The sequence below is a fragment of the Sinocyclocheilus anshuiensis genome, unplaced genomic scaffold (assembly GCF_001515605.1).
Source record: "Sinocyclocheilus anshuiensis isolate Anshui unplaced genomic scaffold, SAMN03320099.WGS_v1.1 scaffold63, whole genome shotgun sequence".
In the NCBI taxonomy this organism is placed as follows: Eukaryota; Metazoa; Chordata; class Actinopteri; order Cypriniformes; family Cyprinidae; genus Sinocyclocheilus; species Sinocyclocheilus anshuiensis.
Genome location: NW_015552625.1, coordinates 497,061 through 515,439, shown reverse-complemented (window position 1 = coordinate 515,439; position 18,379 = coordinate 497,061). Strand labels below are relative to the sequence as shown.

The window sequence follows — 18,379 nt, the reverse complement described above, 5'->3', positions numbered from 1 at the left end:
ATATATTATTATTATATATATTATTTTGAATAATTTGTACAGCATACTTAATAAAAAAAGCTTTGTATTAGTTCCTAAAACAGCCCAGTTTGCTTTGATTAATTGGCCCATAGGAAAAAAACTACACAACTAGCCCCAGGCGGCCTGCTGCTGCAATACTGCCTTTCTTCTGACGTTCATCAAACTGCTGCTTCTCTCTCTCCCTCTCCCATTTTCTCCCTCCCAACCCCTGCTAGCCTCTCGCTTACTTTCCCGCTCTCTGGATATGTTCTTTTTAGGGCGGTGCCCAGTAGATGTGTGCTTGTCCACTCTGAATAATTTAGAGAAATTTTTGTCCTCTTGTCAGACACAGGCCTGAGCCGTGAGGCAGAGTGAGTGATCTATCTGTTTGGACCTTCTCTCATCACTTTTCATTTTCACCAAGCCTCACCAACGCAGTCTGCTCACTGTGTTCTAACAAAGTCTCTTATGCTTTTTTATTTTCTTTTGGTTACACATTTTATTACAGTTGATGTTATTGTGTATATAGCCTAAATACAGTGAAGTAAATACAGTGTAAAATGAATGAACTATTTGTGTGTGCTTTGGGCATTAATATAGTAATTTAATATTAAAATAAGTCATTAAATATGTGTGACAGAAACTGTAAATATATTATATATTATATTATTTTCTGATGTTTTGGTTTTTCTTTTTTATTTCTCACAAATTGTTCTATTGTACTAAATATATAGCATTTAGCACAAAAGCACTTTTGCTTGTGTGGTATTGCTTATCAGCCCAGTTTGCTTTGATTAATTGGCCCATAGGAAAAAAAAAGTTTTATGGTTATGGATGTGATTTTTTTTCACGTGTATTTTAGTTGTCACCAGTGAACGCTGCATGGGGAAATTTCCTCCACTATTGATTTGAGTATTAGCTACTGTTAGCATAGCAGCTAGCTCCAGTCAGATCTCGGGCTTATCCATGTGTTACTCATGAACTCACACACACATTGGCTCCTCACACCTTTCTCTGCATGTCTGTCAGCTCTTGTAGTGCAAGGGTCAGTGGCTTCAGGAGGCAGTAAGAGGCAGTTATGTGAATAAACTTTTTTATGGCTCTCTCACCCAGCTTACTGCCACCAGAATCATTGAGGGGATTTTACTGTTGACGGGGCAGCAGTTACAGTATATATCTGTGTTAAAAATGTCCTTTTATTGATTGTTGCTCTCAAATGAATATATTTGAAGATTGTTTTCTAATACAGAGGGAAAGAGAGAGAGAAAATGCTGAGAGATGAAGTAGTGTAGCTGCCTAAATGATGTGTTTTCCATTCAATAAGCTAGTGTTTCCAATGATCAAAATTTTACATATTGTGATTGGTTTTATTCTGAAAAATAGAATAAAAGAAGTAACTTTTGAAGGCGCTATATAAAATAAACTTTATTATTATTATTATAAATATATTTACAGCTTGAATATTTCATGTTCCTGTTGCAATTTATAATGCTGATTTTTAGTACTTTTAGCACAATTCCCACTCATGTCCTTAACACAAAGACACAAAAGTGCAACAAATGTAGCTCTTGAGACTAAATTTCTATTCCAATATTCTCAATATTCTAATTTCTATCAGAATCAGGCTCAAAGTCCCATATGCCTCACTTCCTTTTCTCTTACTTGCTTTTTCTCTCTTCATCTTTTCTTGTTATTTTGAGAGCTCTGGGCATCTGTGAGGCAGAAAGCGGCCTCTTGGTGAGGCGAGGTGTGTGTTAGATTGTATATGTGTGTGTTTATGAGAGAGGGTCAGTCTTGCTGAGGTTTCTTCTCCTGAGACTGCAGAGCAAAAAGGGCTCTTGACTTACAGGTTTAACTTTTCCTTTTGTTCTTTTCTTTCTCTTTCTCTCTCATCAACTCCCCCCTCCACCCTGCCCCTTTCTGAACCCCTGAGGTTGAGTCAGTGCAGACCTGCAACCAGATAGTGGAGAAAAAAAGAAAACATTTCCAAAGATAGTCTGGGCTGGGAAAAACAAACACCTGAACAGCCCCCTGGTGCCGATGGACAAATGAATAAGAGCAAAAGAGAGAGATAGCAGAGACAGTGTAGGGGGAGGAGATGAACCACTTGTAGGAAAATGTATGAGAAAAATCGTAACATTTAATACAACAGATGTAGGAATGAAAGTCCTGGCTTTCAGTTAAAAGGGCCAATTTGCTTTTACAATTGCCTCTAGAGTTGACTTGCAAATGAACTAAACTAGGGCTTTCACAATGTCAGATTTTCACTACATAAATTATCGTGACCAAAATTAATCACAATAATGATATTGCAATATCTATAAAAAATAATAAATAAATAATGCTGTCAGTCAACTTTATCTTTAACTTTTTGTGTTTTCGAGTTTACTTCTTTTGACAACATGATTTTGTGCGGGAATAGCTACACACTGTCTTTTTTTTTGTTCTTTTTTCCCGTTTTATGACAGATGGTAACAAGCGTTAAGGTGCAATACTGCCACCTACTGTGTTGGAGTGTCAACTAGATAATAACTATTGCTGAATTGTGTACAATCGTTTGTGTATTATTAACATGAAACCAACTTTTCATTTTTTTTTTATATCACTGTTATCGCCAATACCAGTAGGCTATATTTGAACACTCCTAACCTGAATCATCCTTAGAAATGCAGGGTTTTTTAGTGTTATTTGACCTAAAGAAGCTTAAGTCCTCAGATTGTATTGCTCATTTGAAATGTTTAAACATAATCCATTAAAGCAAATAAGAGTTATACTTGCATGCCTATTGCTAACATAAAAAATAGCGGCTTCTGTTTTGTTTTATGTGTGTGTGTCTTTTCAAGGGCATGAGGCCAGTACCTGGTGTTTGCTGAGCTTTATGATGGTACTGTAAGACTGATGAGTGATCTTCTATGGCCGACAGCTGCTGCTGCTGACTGCCCTGCTCTGCATGTCCCTGCACATCCCTGTTCTCTCTGTGTATATGTGTGTGTGTTTGCGTGCAGGTTACCGCTGACCTATTGCGTGTGAAGGAACAAGAAAAATTACCACTCTGAATTTTTTTGAACACCTTCCATCACAAGTGTCAGCATTTGTGTGCTTGTTTGTTTATCTGAGCATAGGGATTAAAAGGGGATAAATGCAGACAAAATGCAGAATAAGAGCCTTAAAAAGCCACTGGAAGCCTCTCGTGTACTGTACTTCATATACACTATGCTACAGTGACAGAACCGAAGGTAGCTGAATAATTAATGAAGTACAAGCGAACAGACTTCCAGCTGTTCAGCCACCATAGGACACGCTATTCATGAATGTTTGAATGTCCTATAAGAAAATATATTCAAATTGAAAAAGCACAAAAAAGCCTTAATGGAAATATGAATTGCCCAAGTTGAATACGATGCGGGACAGAAAGGGCGAAAACGCTGAGCGAAGTGCAATTATGTGAAAGCAAATGTTATGGAGCCTCAGAACTGGCTTTGGTCCTCTAATTAAAATGGCTGAAAATGTTTTGACAGTGTCTGAAGCCATGCCCCGGGCCCCAGCTCTGCGCAGCTCCAATTTCTCTTCCTTACAGATGCAGCGATACATTTATGCAGAACGTGCTGTGAATATCTCACTCACCCCCCTCCTCCCCTCTATTTCATTCCCTCGTTCTCTCTGGCTCCGAGAGAGATAATGAAGAAAAGAGGTCTCCATGATCTGTGCTTCAGAGGCTGCAGCCGAAGCCCCAGCCATGCGTCGGTTTGCTGTGTTGTTATACGAATGATCTGTGCGTTTGAGCAACACTGATGCCGTTTGGGTTAAATGAGTGCTAAGGCTTAATTAATACTCGGCCATATTGAAAAGTATATTTCAAAAAAGGAATTTTTGTAAATCTTCGGGGATACCTCAGACTGAAATCACAGATCTAATTCTAATAATAATAATGACTATTTCGGCAGTAATGATTTTGGGCACAAAGCCTGTGTTCCTCCACAGGAATAAATGAATCTGGGTTTAATTAATTGATGCTTTTGGAGCAGCGTAGTAGTTTGCACAGTGATTAATTAGGCTATTTATGACAATGAATGTCACTCTTTCTTTGCCATCCTCTACAGTCTTCTAGGGTCCCATAAATGTGTGTGCGCACATCTGGATGCTGGTATTTCTCTCAGCATTTTTTTTTCTCTCCTTTGCTTAAAAAAAGGAAAAGAGCAAAGCACACAACCCTTCTATGCTGTAATTTGTGCTCTCTATAATTTTGACATTTTGGTTTTGGGTTAAGAGTAGTCTACAGTTGCCACCATCAGCAGTGAGGTTCTCTCCTCACAAGAGGGAGAGAAAGAGAGAGAGGATGCACACATGGTTTTACGCACTGACGGTTATATAAAGGTTTGGCCATTTAATTACAATCATAAACACAGTTTAAGAAGCTCTGACTGTATTATTAAAATTATGTTTATGAGGTTATGCAGGAATTCATTTTTAAACAATGCATTCCAGTGTCTACGGAAGCCTGAATCGCACAACCAAAGCGCAGGAACGGCAGTTACAATAATCCAAGTGACGGAACAACGGTTTTGTTAATTGTTCATGGGTGTCTCCGCCAAGAGTACTCCATCTGTCCCTCTGGGGCTTCTGCTCTCCAGGCATGTTCCCAGTGGTAAAGCGGATGCCCAGTACAGTTCCTGGGCTGCTTCTATATGTAGTTATTATTAGGATACACACTCCCTCCATTCACATACAAGAGCAGAGGATGTTTGACTGCTGGTTAAAGAAAGGGTTTCACTAGGGTTGTTCAGTCTTCATGCAGTATGTAGACACTTTTGGACACTTAAGTCAGGTGTATGAATGTCATTGTATTAGGTACGAATAACAAACACAGGATGCTAGAGCTGTGTTTGGAACTTCACTTTATAAAGCCATGTTTGCAGTTACTTTTATTTAAATGGTCTCTAAATGATTTGTACAGGATGAACTAAGCAACACGAGTTCACACAGGTGTCCTGTTTAGAAAAATAGAAAGTGTCCAAAACATTTTTTATTGATAAATATACACAACTTTACTGTTCAAAAGTTTGGGGTTGGTAAGAATTTTAAATGTTTTTTAAAAGAAGTTATCTCTTATGCTAAGCAAGACTGCATTTATTTGATCAAAAATATAACAGACACAGCAATATTGTGAAATATTATTACAATTCAAAATAGCTGTTTTGTATTTTAATATATTTTCAAATTTATTCATTCCAGAGATAGCAAAGCTGAATTTTCCACAGCAATTACTCCAGTAAATCATTCTAATATGCTGATTTGGTGCAAAAAACATTTCTTATTATCATTATTGTTGGAAATAGTTGGATTATATTTTGTGGAAACAGTGATTTTTTAAGGATTTTTTTGAATGAATAGAACTTTCAAAAGAACAGCAATTATTTGAAATATAATTATTTTGTAACATTACAAATGTCTTTAATTTTGATGTACTTCACGTTTGATTAATGAAATACATCCTTGCTGAATAAAAGTATTACAATAATTTTTTTTTTTTAAATCTTACTGACCCCAAACTTGAACAGCATCATAAGCTCCTTTGTGTGATTTATTTATTTATTTATTAAAATAAATGCCACTTGGTTTTATATTTTGGTATATAATTCAACAACGTTTTACATAACAATATGTATAATATATATTTGCATATAATGTAGTGAATATTTGTGGATGACCCGCCACCAGTGCCAAAGGGTGCAGAGAAGCACACAATGTGGATCACAGCAGGGAATCTGGAACTCTCTGGCACCCAGTATTTAGCACAATCCTTTAAACAAATAACAAATCAAACCAACTACGACATGTTCATGTGTGTCTCACATGCGCAAATATACATTTACACACATATAAAGTCCTGATTGGCCTCCTCGCCAAAGCAATAACGCTTTTATATCCCAGTTCTTTAAAAGCACTCGGGGGCATTTGTGTTTTGTCTTCGTTCTTGTGTGGCAGATTGTACAGCATCGCCTAATGACACACCAAGAGGATTGGGAAATTAGTTTCATTGTTGTTCTTAAATACTGAAATCAACTTCTCGTATTCAGCAATAACAGAATTGTGCACATGTTACGGTCTGGCCTGATCAGCCGGGTTTGATTCGACATGCTCGAGAGGGAAACGTATGCCACTCTCTGTGGTTATCATTAGCTGGGCAGGCCCTGTTTAGCTGTGTGTATTTCTGATTGGAAGGGACACGTCTCTCCTCACTGTAATAATGATAAGGAAAGGGGAGTCAGGTGTGTGGAAATCTCTCCCGCTCTTAATTGCGCTTGCTGTCCGGCAGGCAGGCAGATGGGAGACATGGTGCATGTTGGAATGATTTGATGCTGGGATTACTCGCATAATGTGGAGAGGGAATTCCATTTGGATTTTTAATTGTAACCCATATTTTCTCCCCAGTGCGATTGATTGACCCATCACAAATTGTTGTTATACACTCTTTTACACCTTATCTTTATAAAAGTTGCAAGCGTCACAGATTTTAAGTTTATTTCTTAATTCCACACATGCATACATAATATTTTCTGTGTCATTAGTTAAGTTTCTTTATTTGGGACTTGAAACGTGACCTAGTTGCTTCTTATCAGGGTTTGGGATGGTGAAAGTTAACAAACGTGAAAGTCAGATTTTTTCTGGCCTGTCCAGGTTAATTACTGACATACTTCTGTTCAAGAGCACCAGCTCTAGTTACCACAGTATCTCTTTTAAGTCAGTATTTTTTGCCTCTCTCTGTCTATTTGGAAAGCACAGTCTGTCTATATGGGCGCATTACATCTCATTGTTAAGATATTAGTGTGCGTTCTTTTGGCGAGGCAGAGAGAAATACATAATGTTTGGGTTTGGAGGACACACAGTGTGAGAAGTGTCTCTGAGTCTTTTGTGGGATTTCTATGGCACTTCCTCTGTCCAGCTTTGTCAGTGAACAAGTGTTGGTCAAACAGGCCTTTGTTTGTGGTCAGTCACTCAGCACACCACAAAGAGTCTGGAACCGGACAAAGAGCCGAGTGTGTGAGAGCGGTGCTGGGCCGACCCAGCCAGACTGCTTAGAGGAATACTGATACAAGCCAGAGACACAAATGACCTGAGCTTTGACACACATGGGTTAAACACAGACACCCATTAGAAGTCTTGCTCTGCTCAGAATTAGCAAATATTTTTCTTATTATTGTCATTATTATTTTATAGTTAATCAAATCAAAAGACAATCATGTTCACTTTTTAATATATGGGTATTCAACATGAAATAATTTTGGGAGGTTCTCATGTCCTGCAGCATGTTCATGCTGTACTAAAAAGTAGTTTAAACAGCAGTTTGCTATTGTTTATTACTTATAAATGTATGTATGCATGTGTGTGTGTACTTATTTATGCTACATTGTGGGGACCCACAAGGATAGTAAAACCTGAAATTTTTGACATTGTGGGAACTGGCCGGCAGTCCCCACAAGGGAAAAAATTATTAAAAATAGTAAATTATGTTTATCTGAAAGTTTAACAATGCAAACAGGTTTTTTGTAAGGGGTAGGTTTAGGGGAGAAAAAATAATCGTTTGGTCAGTATAAAAGTAATAAAAAAGTCTATGGAAAGTCCCCACAATTCACAGCAATAAACGTGTGTGCGTGTGCGTGTGTGTGTGAGAGCAAATTAGCAAAATTAGTACAACTAGTTAGATTAGTCTTTTCATGCAGTTTTACTTGAAATATTTGTACTTTTAAAAATTAATTTGTCACAGTGCAGGACAATTTATTATGAAAAAGCAAAAGCAAAAGGTGATTAAAAATGGCAAATAACTTCAAATGAATGTTGACCAGTAACAGAATCTTGATATACACTACTATTCAAAAGTTTGGGATTAGTTATTTTTTTTTTTTAAACAGACACTGAAGACTGGAGTAATGGCTGCTGAAAATTCAGCTTTGCCATAACAGGAATAAATTGCATAATAATAAAATATATTAACATAGAAAACAATATTTCACAATATTACCCATTTTACTCTATTTTTGATCAAATAAATGCAGCCTTGGTAAGCACCTTTAAAAAAACAAATGACCCCAAAACTTGATTTAAAAAGTTTGACATTGATTGATTTATAAAATGTATTTTATTTGTCAATGTTAACAGGATTCCTATGCACTGTGCTTAATTCACGAAAATGTAATACTTAAATGGTAATGTCATAATTTTGAGACTTGAGCAGGTGCAGAGGTGAAGGGACACCTCAAACACAAATATATGCAGAGGCTCTTGAAAGCATAAGCCACTGATAAAATTAAAAAATGATATTACATGGCATTGTCCTTTCTCCCCCTGCATTCAGTAATCCTGTTACTGCATTGTTGCATTACTTCAATTACCATTATCTCGGAGAGCTGTTGAATCTTAACACAATCGTCAAGGACAAAACAAAAGGAGCCGCAGTCTCGGCTAGTGACAGCAGTGAAGCTGTCGAGATGGAAGGCTGAGAGTACAGCTCGCAAAATGCCAGCAACTGTCCAAATGACCTGCGCTTTCGCATGTAGGAGGTTTTGAATCGCTGTACGCAAGTGCGTTTGTATCCGGTGCTTTTGTTTGCCGCGGACGCTGTTTGTGTGCGTGTGTGAGTGAGGGGGGTGGATTTTTTAGTGGTGGGAGGAAGAACAATGGATGAATCTGCATGTCGGGGATATTGGGCTGCCCGAGCTGTTTTAATCTGGCATTCATCTTAGTCTGCCAGCGCCATCGATCCAGACGGCACACATAGAAATGCACCCCACTCTCTTAACAAAGCCAACTGTAGACATTACTCCAAATATACACGCACTCCATCTATACGTGTCAGTCATCCATGTGTGTCAGTCAAGATAAATCCATTCGTTTCATGCACTTAGCTGTATTTAAGTGTATTTTAATGAAATTGGTATGACGGTAAAACAATTTTTCATTTGTAAATGCGCTTGTGTAACTAACACAGTGCCTTTCCAATACCAACAAACAGGTTATGTGTGTGTGTGTGTTTGAGTGCACTTTTGCAATAAAATATGGCTGACCTGTCCCCTAGGTGGATTTTATACGTTTTGCGCCCCAGACGAGCTGTCTGAAATTTGCACGAGTCATAACTTGACACTTTTTGGTTATTTTTGCACTGTAAAGCTATCTGTTTGGTGTGCTACAGTTTTCCTGAGCAAAATGCAGAACTCAGCAGGGGGGGAATTGGGTGGATGGGGGGCTCACAACATATTTCCTTCCTCGCTTTCAGCTGTTGGTCATGAGTGAGATTGTCAGGAGGTGCTCGTGGGTGGCAGGGCCATAGAGCAGCAATGTGCTGTTATTTTTCTCTCTGTTCACACCAACCGTCACCTCCCTCACTGCCCATCTCTGTCAGCTGAAAGCTGGCGTGTGATATCGTCACCATTGCTCTTTTGTTCTGGGACCTTGGGATAATTTTTTTATTTATTTGATTTAATAATTAATTTTTTAAACGTCTGTCAGATTTGTCTGTCAAGTCTGAAGTCTTTAGTATATAACAGGGGTATGCACTATGCAGGTTCCAGGGTTATTTGGAAAGATTTTGGTCTTTTAAACGTGTATGTTTTGTTGCCTTTAATTAATAAATAAAATATATACCTCATCTGGATTTGATTTAAAAAGGAATTTTTCTCAGAAAAAGATTCTCTTATATTTTCCCTGACTTATTTCCGGTGAAGCTGTTTGATGGGTCTGTTTTTGTTTAAAATTATATCCAGTTTAATTTGAGTAAAATGGAACACATTTATGGTTTGATGCTACTGATAGGGCTTAAGATGATAAAAAAGTTTGGGAAACACTGATATACGTCACCACGTTTTATATTATTTTGAGCTTTACTCATGTTAGTCATTCCTAAACGCCTATCATTTATTTGTTGCACACATTTGTCATGTAGAGTGGGTGTGTGTTTTCATTTACCATGTTTAAGAAGTGCCAAGGCAGAGACAAAATGATGACAGCACAAAAGGGTGCAGCGATGTCCGGAGGTGGCTGTCTGCCCGACACGGAGCCTTCCAGAACCACCCCCATTTGTGTGCATTAACAGGATTATCTGAGAAAACCCACAGTGGCTTTGGCCTGCCTTTCCTCCTCTGAGCAGCAGAAAGGCCTTGCCTCGTTACATGCTTTGCTGGCTATTGAAGACTTCAGAGAAAGACCCTCTGAGGAAAACAAACGAGATGAAAGAGTGCACGCTGCCTGTTCGGCTCCGTTCAGCACCTCTTTCAGCCTTTCTTCCCGCCATCTCTCCATTTTTTTTGCTTTTTTCCCTCTCCCCTCTTTCTCTCGGGATGGTTGTAAACAGTACATGATAGCAGTTTAGAGACCTCTGGCTTGTGGGGGGAGTTAAATCCATCTCCCCTGTCCATTTTCGCTGTTTGTTGTTGTGGTTCCTGTGTGGATGATGGCTTTTTTCCTGACCGCTTGACCTTGCGTTTTTGGGAGCGTAGGTAGATATCTGTACCTTGCATGTAACATCCCTTTTAGCGCTGGTAATTTTCAAAGTTCAAACTGCCACTCATTACCTCATGAAAATATCCATTTCATTGCCATTTGTGAGTTAATCGTGTGTTTTTTAACTATAGGCATCCTGAACCCGCTGCTTGTTTACCTGTTGATGGTGCAAATGCCATTTGCAGCACTTTATAAAATTTTTTTTTTCAGGAATTTATTCAGTGCAATTATCAAAAATGGTTCTGTAGCTTTTGACAGCTTTCATCTGGATTAGATAAAACATTTAGACTTGAGCATATTTATGAGAGAGGTAAGTTTTTTCCTCCAATATGTTTTGTAGTAATGAAGATGTTTTTACCTTTTTTATTAATATATATATATTTTTAAACATTTTTATAATACTAAATACATGTTACGCACATGTGTTTAATACAGGCACGTTTAAAAAATAAATAAATGAAAGGTTAAAACTAGTACATAAATTATAAGTGTTGAAAAAGTTGTAAAAACATCTGTTAATTTTTTTAAAGAGACCAGACAATTGGGCATCTGCTAGTTTTTCAAGGTTTTTTTTTTTTTTTTTGAGAATATAATGTATCAGTTCCTCCAAAATGCAGAGACAAAAAATATTTCATAAATGGGTAACATTGCATCAGGCTTCAGCACAGTGTGTTTAATGATGAAAGGCTCTTGTTTCCAGCCTTCTTTATTATTTAATCTCCTAAATGAGGTGGTGGAGGAGTCAGAAACATTAAATGAGATTACAAATGCAATGGGAGGAAAATCGCCGGTCATTGTCAAAATGCCATTGAAAGTCAATTATTGTTTTAAATGTTCCTTTGCTGTGACCATTGTCTACATACTTTACTGTTTTAGTTGTAAGGGAGTAGATGGTCTCTCTTTTTGCTTTTTTTTCTATTCTACTGGTAGATTCCTTTATTTCCATTTTAAGCAACTGTTGCTTAAACTCATCTTTTTTGAGCTTGCATTTGAAGAGCTGACAATTTATTAAATAGGATTAAAATGTCAAAACAATCTTTTTTTCATTGTGTGAAGTGTTTGCAACAAATGTTACTATTCTCCTATAGCTTTCCACTGGCTTAAAACACCTGAGTTTTGTGTAATGTAACCTTTAATACATCTTAACAAAATGTGTGTTTCCTCTGTTGCCCCTTTACAGGATATATTTCTGTAGTCCTTCCAGATTTTGTTTACTGTATGCTTCCTGTTCGTCTGTTTTTGTACATGGATGAAAGTGTTCAGCTTGAGAGAGCACTATTATTTGCTTTTATAGCCCTGCTGACAACCGTTACAAGAACCAGCTGAACGGTGTACAGCCGAAACCCCAACACAGTCTTTCTCTGCTGGGCTACCAGTGCTTTGTCTGGTCTTGTGTTGTGAAAAGCTCTGCTCCACTGGGTCCTGGCCTTTAGTGCTGTTTGGGAGCATGTTTATAATTAGAGCTGTGTTTACTGTTATGTGATACTTGCTTTTGCCTGTTGAGTGGCTAAAGTTGACGAGAGACTGTTAGTATGGGGGTCTGCACAGGCCTGGGGTCTAGATGGGAGATGAGGGAGGTTCATAAATGATTAAGACCCAATCTTTAGGCTTTTTTGTAGGTCCAAAATACACAAGGGAGCAGCTGAGAAAGGGAATGAGAACAAACACATGTAGCAGATCTAGAGATCTTTTAATGGTTCTATTCTATTCTATTCTATTCTATTCTATTGTTCCTTTAAATGAGTTGCAGTTAATATTGGAGAATTAACTCTTCTCTTATGTGTTTTGCAGGTAAAGATGAGCCCAGCAGCTACACTTGCACAACCTGTAAGCAGCCGTTCAGCAGTGCCTGGTTTCTGCTGCAACATGCCCAGAACACTCATGGCTTCCGCATCTACCTTGAGAGTGAGCGCGGAAGTCCGCTCACGCCCCGTGTGGGAGCTCCTTTGGGAATGGGTGTAGATTGCTCCTCTCAGCCCCCCTTGCATGGCATCCATCTCCCAGAGGGAAGCCCATTCAACCTACTGCGGATACCCAACTCTGGACGTGATGGACCCCCTCTCCGAGAGGGTCGGTTTCCCCCTACGCCGCCTCTCTTTAGCCCTCCACCTCGCCATCACTTGGACCCTCATCGCATGGAGCACCTGAGCCCGGAGGAGCTGGCTTTGGCTACCCACCACCCGAGTGCCTTCGACAGGGTGCTGCGCCTCAACCCCATACCCATGGATCCCCCAGTTATGGACTTCTCTCGTAGGTTGAGGGAGCTGGCTGGTAACACCTCAGGGTCAACTCCTCCTCTCTCACCCAACAGGCCCAGCCCTATGCAACGGCTACTACAACCATTCCAGTCAGGAACCAAGCCACCCTTTCTCTCCACCCCTCCCCTACCTTCCATGCAGTCCCCCTCTGGCTCCCAGTCCACCCCGACCCCTCTTACGCAACAGTCCAACACGCCAATGAAGAGCAAGTCTTGTGAGTTCTGTGGGAAGACCTTCAAGTTCCAGAGTAATTTAATCGTGCATCGACGCAGTCACACGGGTGAGAAACCTTACAAGTGCCACTTGTGCGACCATGCCTGTACGCAGGCCAGCAAGCTGAAGCGGCACATGAAGACACACATGAACAAGTCATCGCCCATGACGGTCAAGTCCGACGATGGCTTGTCCACAGCCAGCTCCCCTGAGCCGGGAACCAGCGACTTGGTGGGTAGCGCCAGTAATGCCCTCAAGTCCGTGGTAGCCAAATTCAAAAGCGAAAACAACCGTCTGATTCCAGAGAACGGAGAGGAAGAAGAGGAAGAGGAAGAGGAGGAGGAGGAGGAAGAAGAGGAGGAAGAGGAAGAGGAGGAAGGAGAGGAGGAGGAGCTGGAGAGAGAGGGAGGTAGAAACAACTACCACTTCAGCCTCAACCTTGAGGCTGCACGGCACCACGAGAACCATGGCGGACGTCTGGGTGCGGGCGAGGACGGGATCCCGCGCTCACTGCCTGAGGTTATGCAGGGCATGGGCCTGGCTGCCAGCATGCAGCACTACAGCGAGGCTTTTCATCAACACAAGCGAGGAGCCCTTAACTCTGACAATGATGCACATAGGGACATGTGTGATGAGGACTCGGCTCTGGAATCAGACAGAGTGGATGAGGGCTGTGGCTCAGCTATCAATGGTCGAGGCTCGTCCCCCAGTGAGTCTGCCTCTGTTGGTTTGTCCAAGAAGCTCCTACTGGGCAGTCCTAGCTCACTTAGTCCTTTCTCCAAACGAATCAAGCTGGAGAAGGACTTTGACCTCTCCACCCCTACAATCCCCAACACTGAGAATGTCTATTCCCAGTGGTTGGCTGGCTATGCTGCTTCTCGGCAGCTGAAGGACCCCTTTCTGAACTTCGGGGATTCCAGACAATCGCCTTTCGCCTCGTCTTCAGAGCACTCCTCAGAGAATGGAAGCCTGCGCTTCTCTACGCCACCAGGGGACCTGGATGGTGGCGTCTCGGGCCGCAGCGGGACTGGCAGTGGCGGCAGCACGCCACACCTTGGGGGTCATGGTCGGCCCAGCTCGAAAGATGGCCGACGCAGTGACACCTGCGAGTACTGCGGCAAAATATTCAAAAACTGCAGTAATCTGACAGTGCACCGGCGCAGCCACACGGGTGAGAGGCCTTATAAGTGTGATCTCTGTAATTATGCCTGCGCTCAGAGCAGCAAGCTAACACGGCACATGAAAACGCACGGGCAAGTGGGCAAGGACGTTTACAAATGTGAAATCTGTCAGATGCCTTTTAGTGTGTACAGCACCCTTGAGAAACACATGAAAAAATGGCACAGTGACCGCGCATTGAACAACGAAATTAAAACTGAGTAGCGGTGGAGTGTGGTGGCTCACTTGCCTGTTAACAGCGAATAACACCTTACCCCACTCCCACCCTCATCCTTGTAGATTTCCCTGTTTCGCTAGTCCAGTGGAGGCTAAGACAACGTGCTTGGCACCACCAGCACACCCTTTTCATTTACCGTTGAATGCATGATCTGTATCGGGGCAATACTATTGCATTGACGCAAACTTGGAGCCTTTCTCTTGTGCAATAATTTACATGTTGTGAACTTTTTCTTTTTTCTTTCCCATTTTGGAAAATTTGACAGCATGCATGATATATTTGGGCTAATTTTAAAAATAAATTGTCCCTGGTTGGTTAGTTGTTTAGTAAATGTGTTGCTGTTTTATCGTTCATTATTTTACAAATGTTTTTTTTCTTTATTTTTATTTTTTTTATTTTGAGATCAAAGAAAAAGAAAAGAAAAAAACAACCATGCTGCATACATTCTGTAATACATATCATGTACAGTTTTGTGTTGTAACATGGAGGACTACAGGCTATCGCCTAACCCTCCTTGGGCGGGCTGGAAATCGCACTTAAACTAATCTTTCAAAAAGATGTTCTGTCCACATAGGGTTAAAATACGAATTGGCCCCTATTACGGAATAAAAATAATTACAGCCTTTGGATTTCTCAAAAAGGAAACAGCATTAAGATTTGAATTTGTACTATCATTTGGTAAAACAAACAAAAAGAGTGCCTTGGATATCTTGAAATTGCATTGGTTAATCTCATCTGCTGTAATTCTGGAGTCTCAGCTAGATACTACATAAGGATCGATCGGATCCTCAGAAGGTTCTTGCATCAAGTACCTTACTGCTACAGTCAACTGTGACTTTAGAGAGAAATAATAATAATCAAAAAGCTAAGGAAATTTCTAGTTAATCACCATTAGGTACCTACGTAAAACGTATCCTTCCATCATGGTTTATGTCCTGGGCATGGCACATGCAGTATATGGTATGGGATTCAGCCTCGTTTACTTCTTCTATCTGAAGGTACTGTACTTGGCGGTACTAGTTTTCAGTCCACAATTATTTGACTTTTCTGTGTTTGTTCAAGTCTTCTCTTCAGTAGCACAACATTTTGATGTTTCTTTGATGACCATTGTTAGTGTGAACGTCCATTGCGAAGGAACACCTTAGGGCATTTGGAGCAAACTAATGTAATGTATACTTGAGAATTGGTTATTAAGAAAGCATTGAAATATTTGCAGCTGTCAGTGATGATTAACTATGAATTGCCTACAGGTCTGAGTCAAAATCTTATTTCTTTATTATTGCCTATGTCTGAGCTCCCTAAAAGACTAAATGAACCTGAAAGACTGACTGAGCAAGAGCGAGACACAGAGAGAGGGAAAACCATACACGTCACTTTTGTTCCTTTGTTTTATATGAGTTTCACACATGGTGTGGTATAAGTTGACATTCAAGGAGACTCTTTTTCATTGTTGCATTACGACATCAATGACTCTAGACAACGTTTTTTGGTGTTTAGACAGCACCTGCCGCTCTGCCCTTCTTTTTATATTAGACATGCTAATTGGAGGTATAGTAGTTGAATATAAATTAAGATTGCTTGCTTGTTGGACAACGAAGTGCACTGTTAAAGTTTCCCAGTTTACAGGTATTCACGAGAGGGAAAACGTCCTAATGAATCGAACATGGTGTCATTGTTTAATGTAAAAAAGTCAACTCCTCCTCTCACCTCATGAAGATAAAGCCCACCTCCGATATAATATTATTGTGTCAAAGCACACAGTGCTTGACAAAGTACGGACAATTGAAACTTGCTGCTTTCACTGCAAGAACTTTTTTTGTACAAATCTTTTTTTTAAGTATGAAAATAAAATGACTTTTTTAAAAAGTAACATTTCATTATCTTAGGGGAAACTGTATTTAAGTTTGTTGTTTCTCTTTTCCTCTTTGTCTTGGTGGTGCTCAAGACTTGATCACAATATATATAAAATTGGAAAAATCTGAGATTTTTTTCCCCCTGATTTTTCTTTCTTTTTTCATCTTGGCTCTTCACAGCTCTTCAGGTCAAACTTGCATTGGGGAAAGGTTTAAGATTATATATAAAATATATAATAGAGAAACTTAAATATAGGAAAATGCACATCATGTCAGTTCCTATGCTAAAACACATTTATGGTCTACTTTCTTCTGTATTTCTAGAATGGTATTTGAATTAAATGTTCACCTAGTGTAGGTACTACAGTATTTATATTGAGGCTTGTATTTTTAACTGTTGCTTGTTCTCTCAAAAGGTATTATTGTACCTTTTTTGGTAGTGGAAAAAAACAACAAGCTGCCACGGTATATTTTTTTAATTTGGCAGGATAATATAGTGCGAATTATTTGTATGTTTAAAAAAAGAAAATGGAAAAAAAAATATCAAATTAAAAAATTAAAGTGTGTGGCATTGTACAAAGGAGGCCATTCAATGGTTTCCCCGAGGAGTCTTTTGAGAATGTCCACACTAGCTAAAACAGGTGGTTGTACATATCTTTTTTCTGTTCTTCTTTTTAAAAATCTCCTCTGCTGCCATTCTGTATGCAGTACAGCAAGCTAATGTTGGGTTGTTCTGTAGTGTGCTTCTGTCTTTTCACCTGTCTCACCTGAATACATTCCAGCATCTTGAAAAAAAAGCTAACTTCATATGCAGTAAAATACCAGTAAATAAACAAACAAAAATCATTCAAATAAATGAATTCAAATAATCAATGTTTTGCAGGTGTTTTTTTTCATTGCCAAATATTAAATGGTGCTTTATATTTAGATTGGGACGACTTTCATATGCAAAGCATATTTAAAAATGAAATGGAACTAAAGGAGCTGCCCACTTAAGTTCATACTCTTTTGTAAATGGCAATGTGGAATATTTTGTTATCAGCCTTTTCTATTCCTGTTATGAGAGCTGTTTGTTGTAACTTGAACTTGAACTTTATCTTTTTCAATGGGAGTCACTATTTATTATTGCTTAAATACTCTGTTCAAAACGGAGACATAGAATGGATCCTTTTTTGTTGGTTTGTTTTCATTTTTTTTTCTTTTAAAGAAAAGAATGACCAAAGGTCATTGACAGACTTGCTTTTTTGTTGTTTTTGTTTCTGGTCTATGTTGAGTTTTATCGGAGAAACCACTGTCTGTATTTTCTGGCAGTTGTCTACATTATCCTGTTCACCAACCAATTTTGTCCCTTTATTGAAAACAATTAATAAAAAAATTAAAGTATATACCTGTGTCTGGTGGCAAAGATTTCTCTCTGCATTTTTGTCTTTCAATTAATTAATTAATTGATTGTTTGTATAGGAAAATTTTATTGCATTTGACACACACACACCACTTACACAGCTCAGAGTATCGTACTAAAGCCATGATGGTTAACTCTCATTTGCTTGAACTCCGCTGGGTGTATGCATGTCAAAAAAATTAGAACGGTCGTACTGAGCAGCTCTGGACTTGTGGCACCTCTCCTCTCCCCCCGTTCCTTTGCCCGCTACTGTGTTTGTGTGGTTCAGAAATGGTGTGTTTAGCCTATGGGCGTAGGAGGGCCTTCAGGCTGCTCTGCAAATCTCTGGGGTCATGTGACCAAGTGACCTGAAAAGTGTTACCTTACCTGTTCTATAAGTCAGAAGAGCAGCTTTACCACATACGCAGATGGAACATCACTTATGAAACTGCCTTTATTTTGTTTATCTCTTTTATATGCAGCAAAAATATTGCCTACATTCACCTGTTCAGCATTAGCAACATGAACAGAAACTTAGTTTTGTAGCAGAATAAAACCTTGACCACAAACTGAGTGTTGTTTATAGTAATGCACACTCAAATTTTCTCCTTTGTCTAACGTAAATCCATAAAACCAGGCTGAGATGTGTTTCTTTAAGATTCCTCTTCAAACACAAGAAAGAAATAGCCACTTGTGTTTAGAGAGGCCTATTGTGTTTTGGCAGGTGGGAAAGACGCAAAACTTCAACCCCTCCCTACCCAATCATTCCCATTTTATTAATCTG

General features: G+C 39.4%; 1 protein-coding gene across 1 annotated transcript in view; it reads left to right on the top strand.

Annotated features, from left to right (window-relative positions):
• LOC107666449 (B-cell lymphoma/leukemia 11A-like) overlaps nt 1–16,714 on the top strand; it is a 57,177-nt gene extending 40,463 nt beyond the window's left edge. Inside the window, exon 3 of the mRNA XM_016457771.1 lies at nt 12,286–16,714. Coding sequence (XP_016313257.1) covers nt 12,286–14,348 — 2,063 coding nt within the window. The 3' untranslated portion in view covers nt 14,349–16,714. The remainder of the gene's footprint in view (nt 1–12,285) is intronic.
• Nucleotides 16,715–18,379: the final 1,665 nt, after the last annotated feature.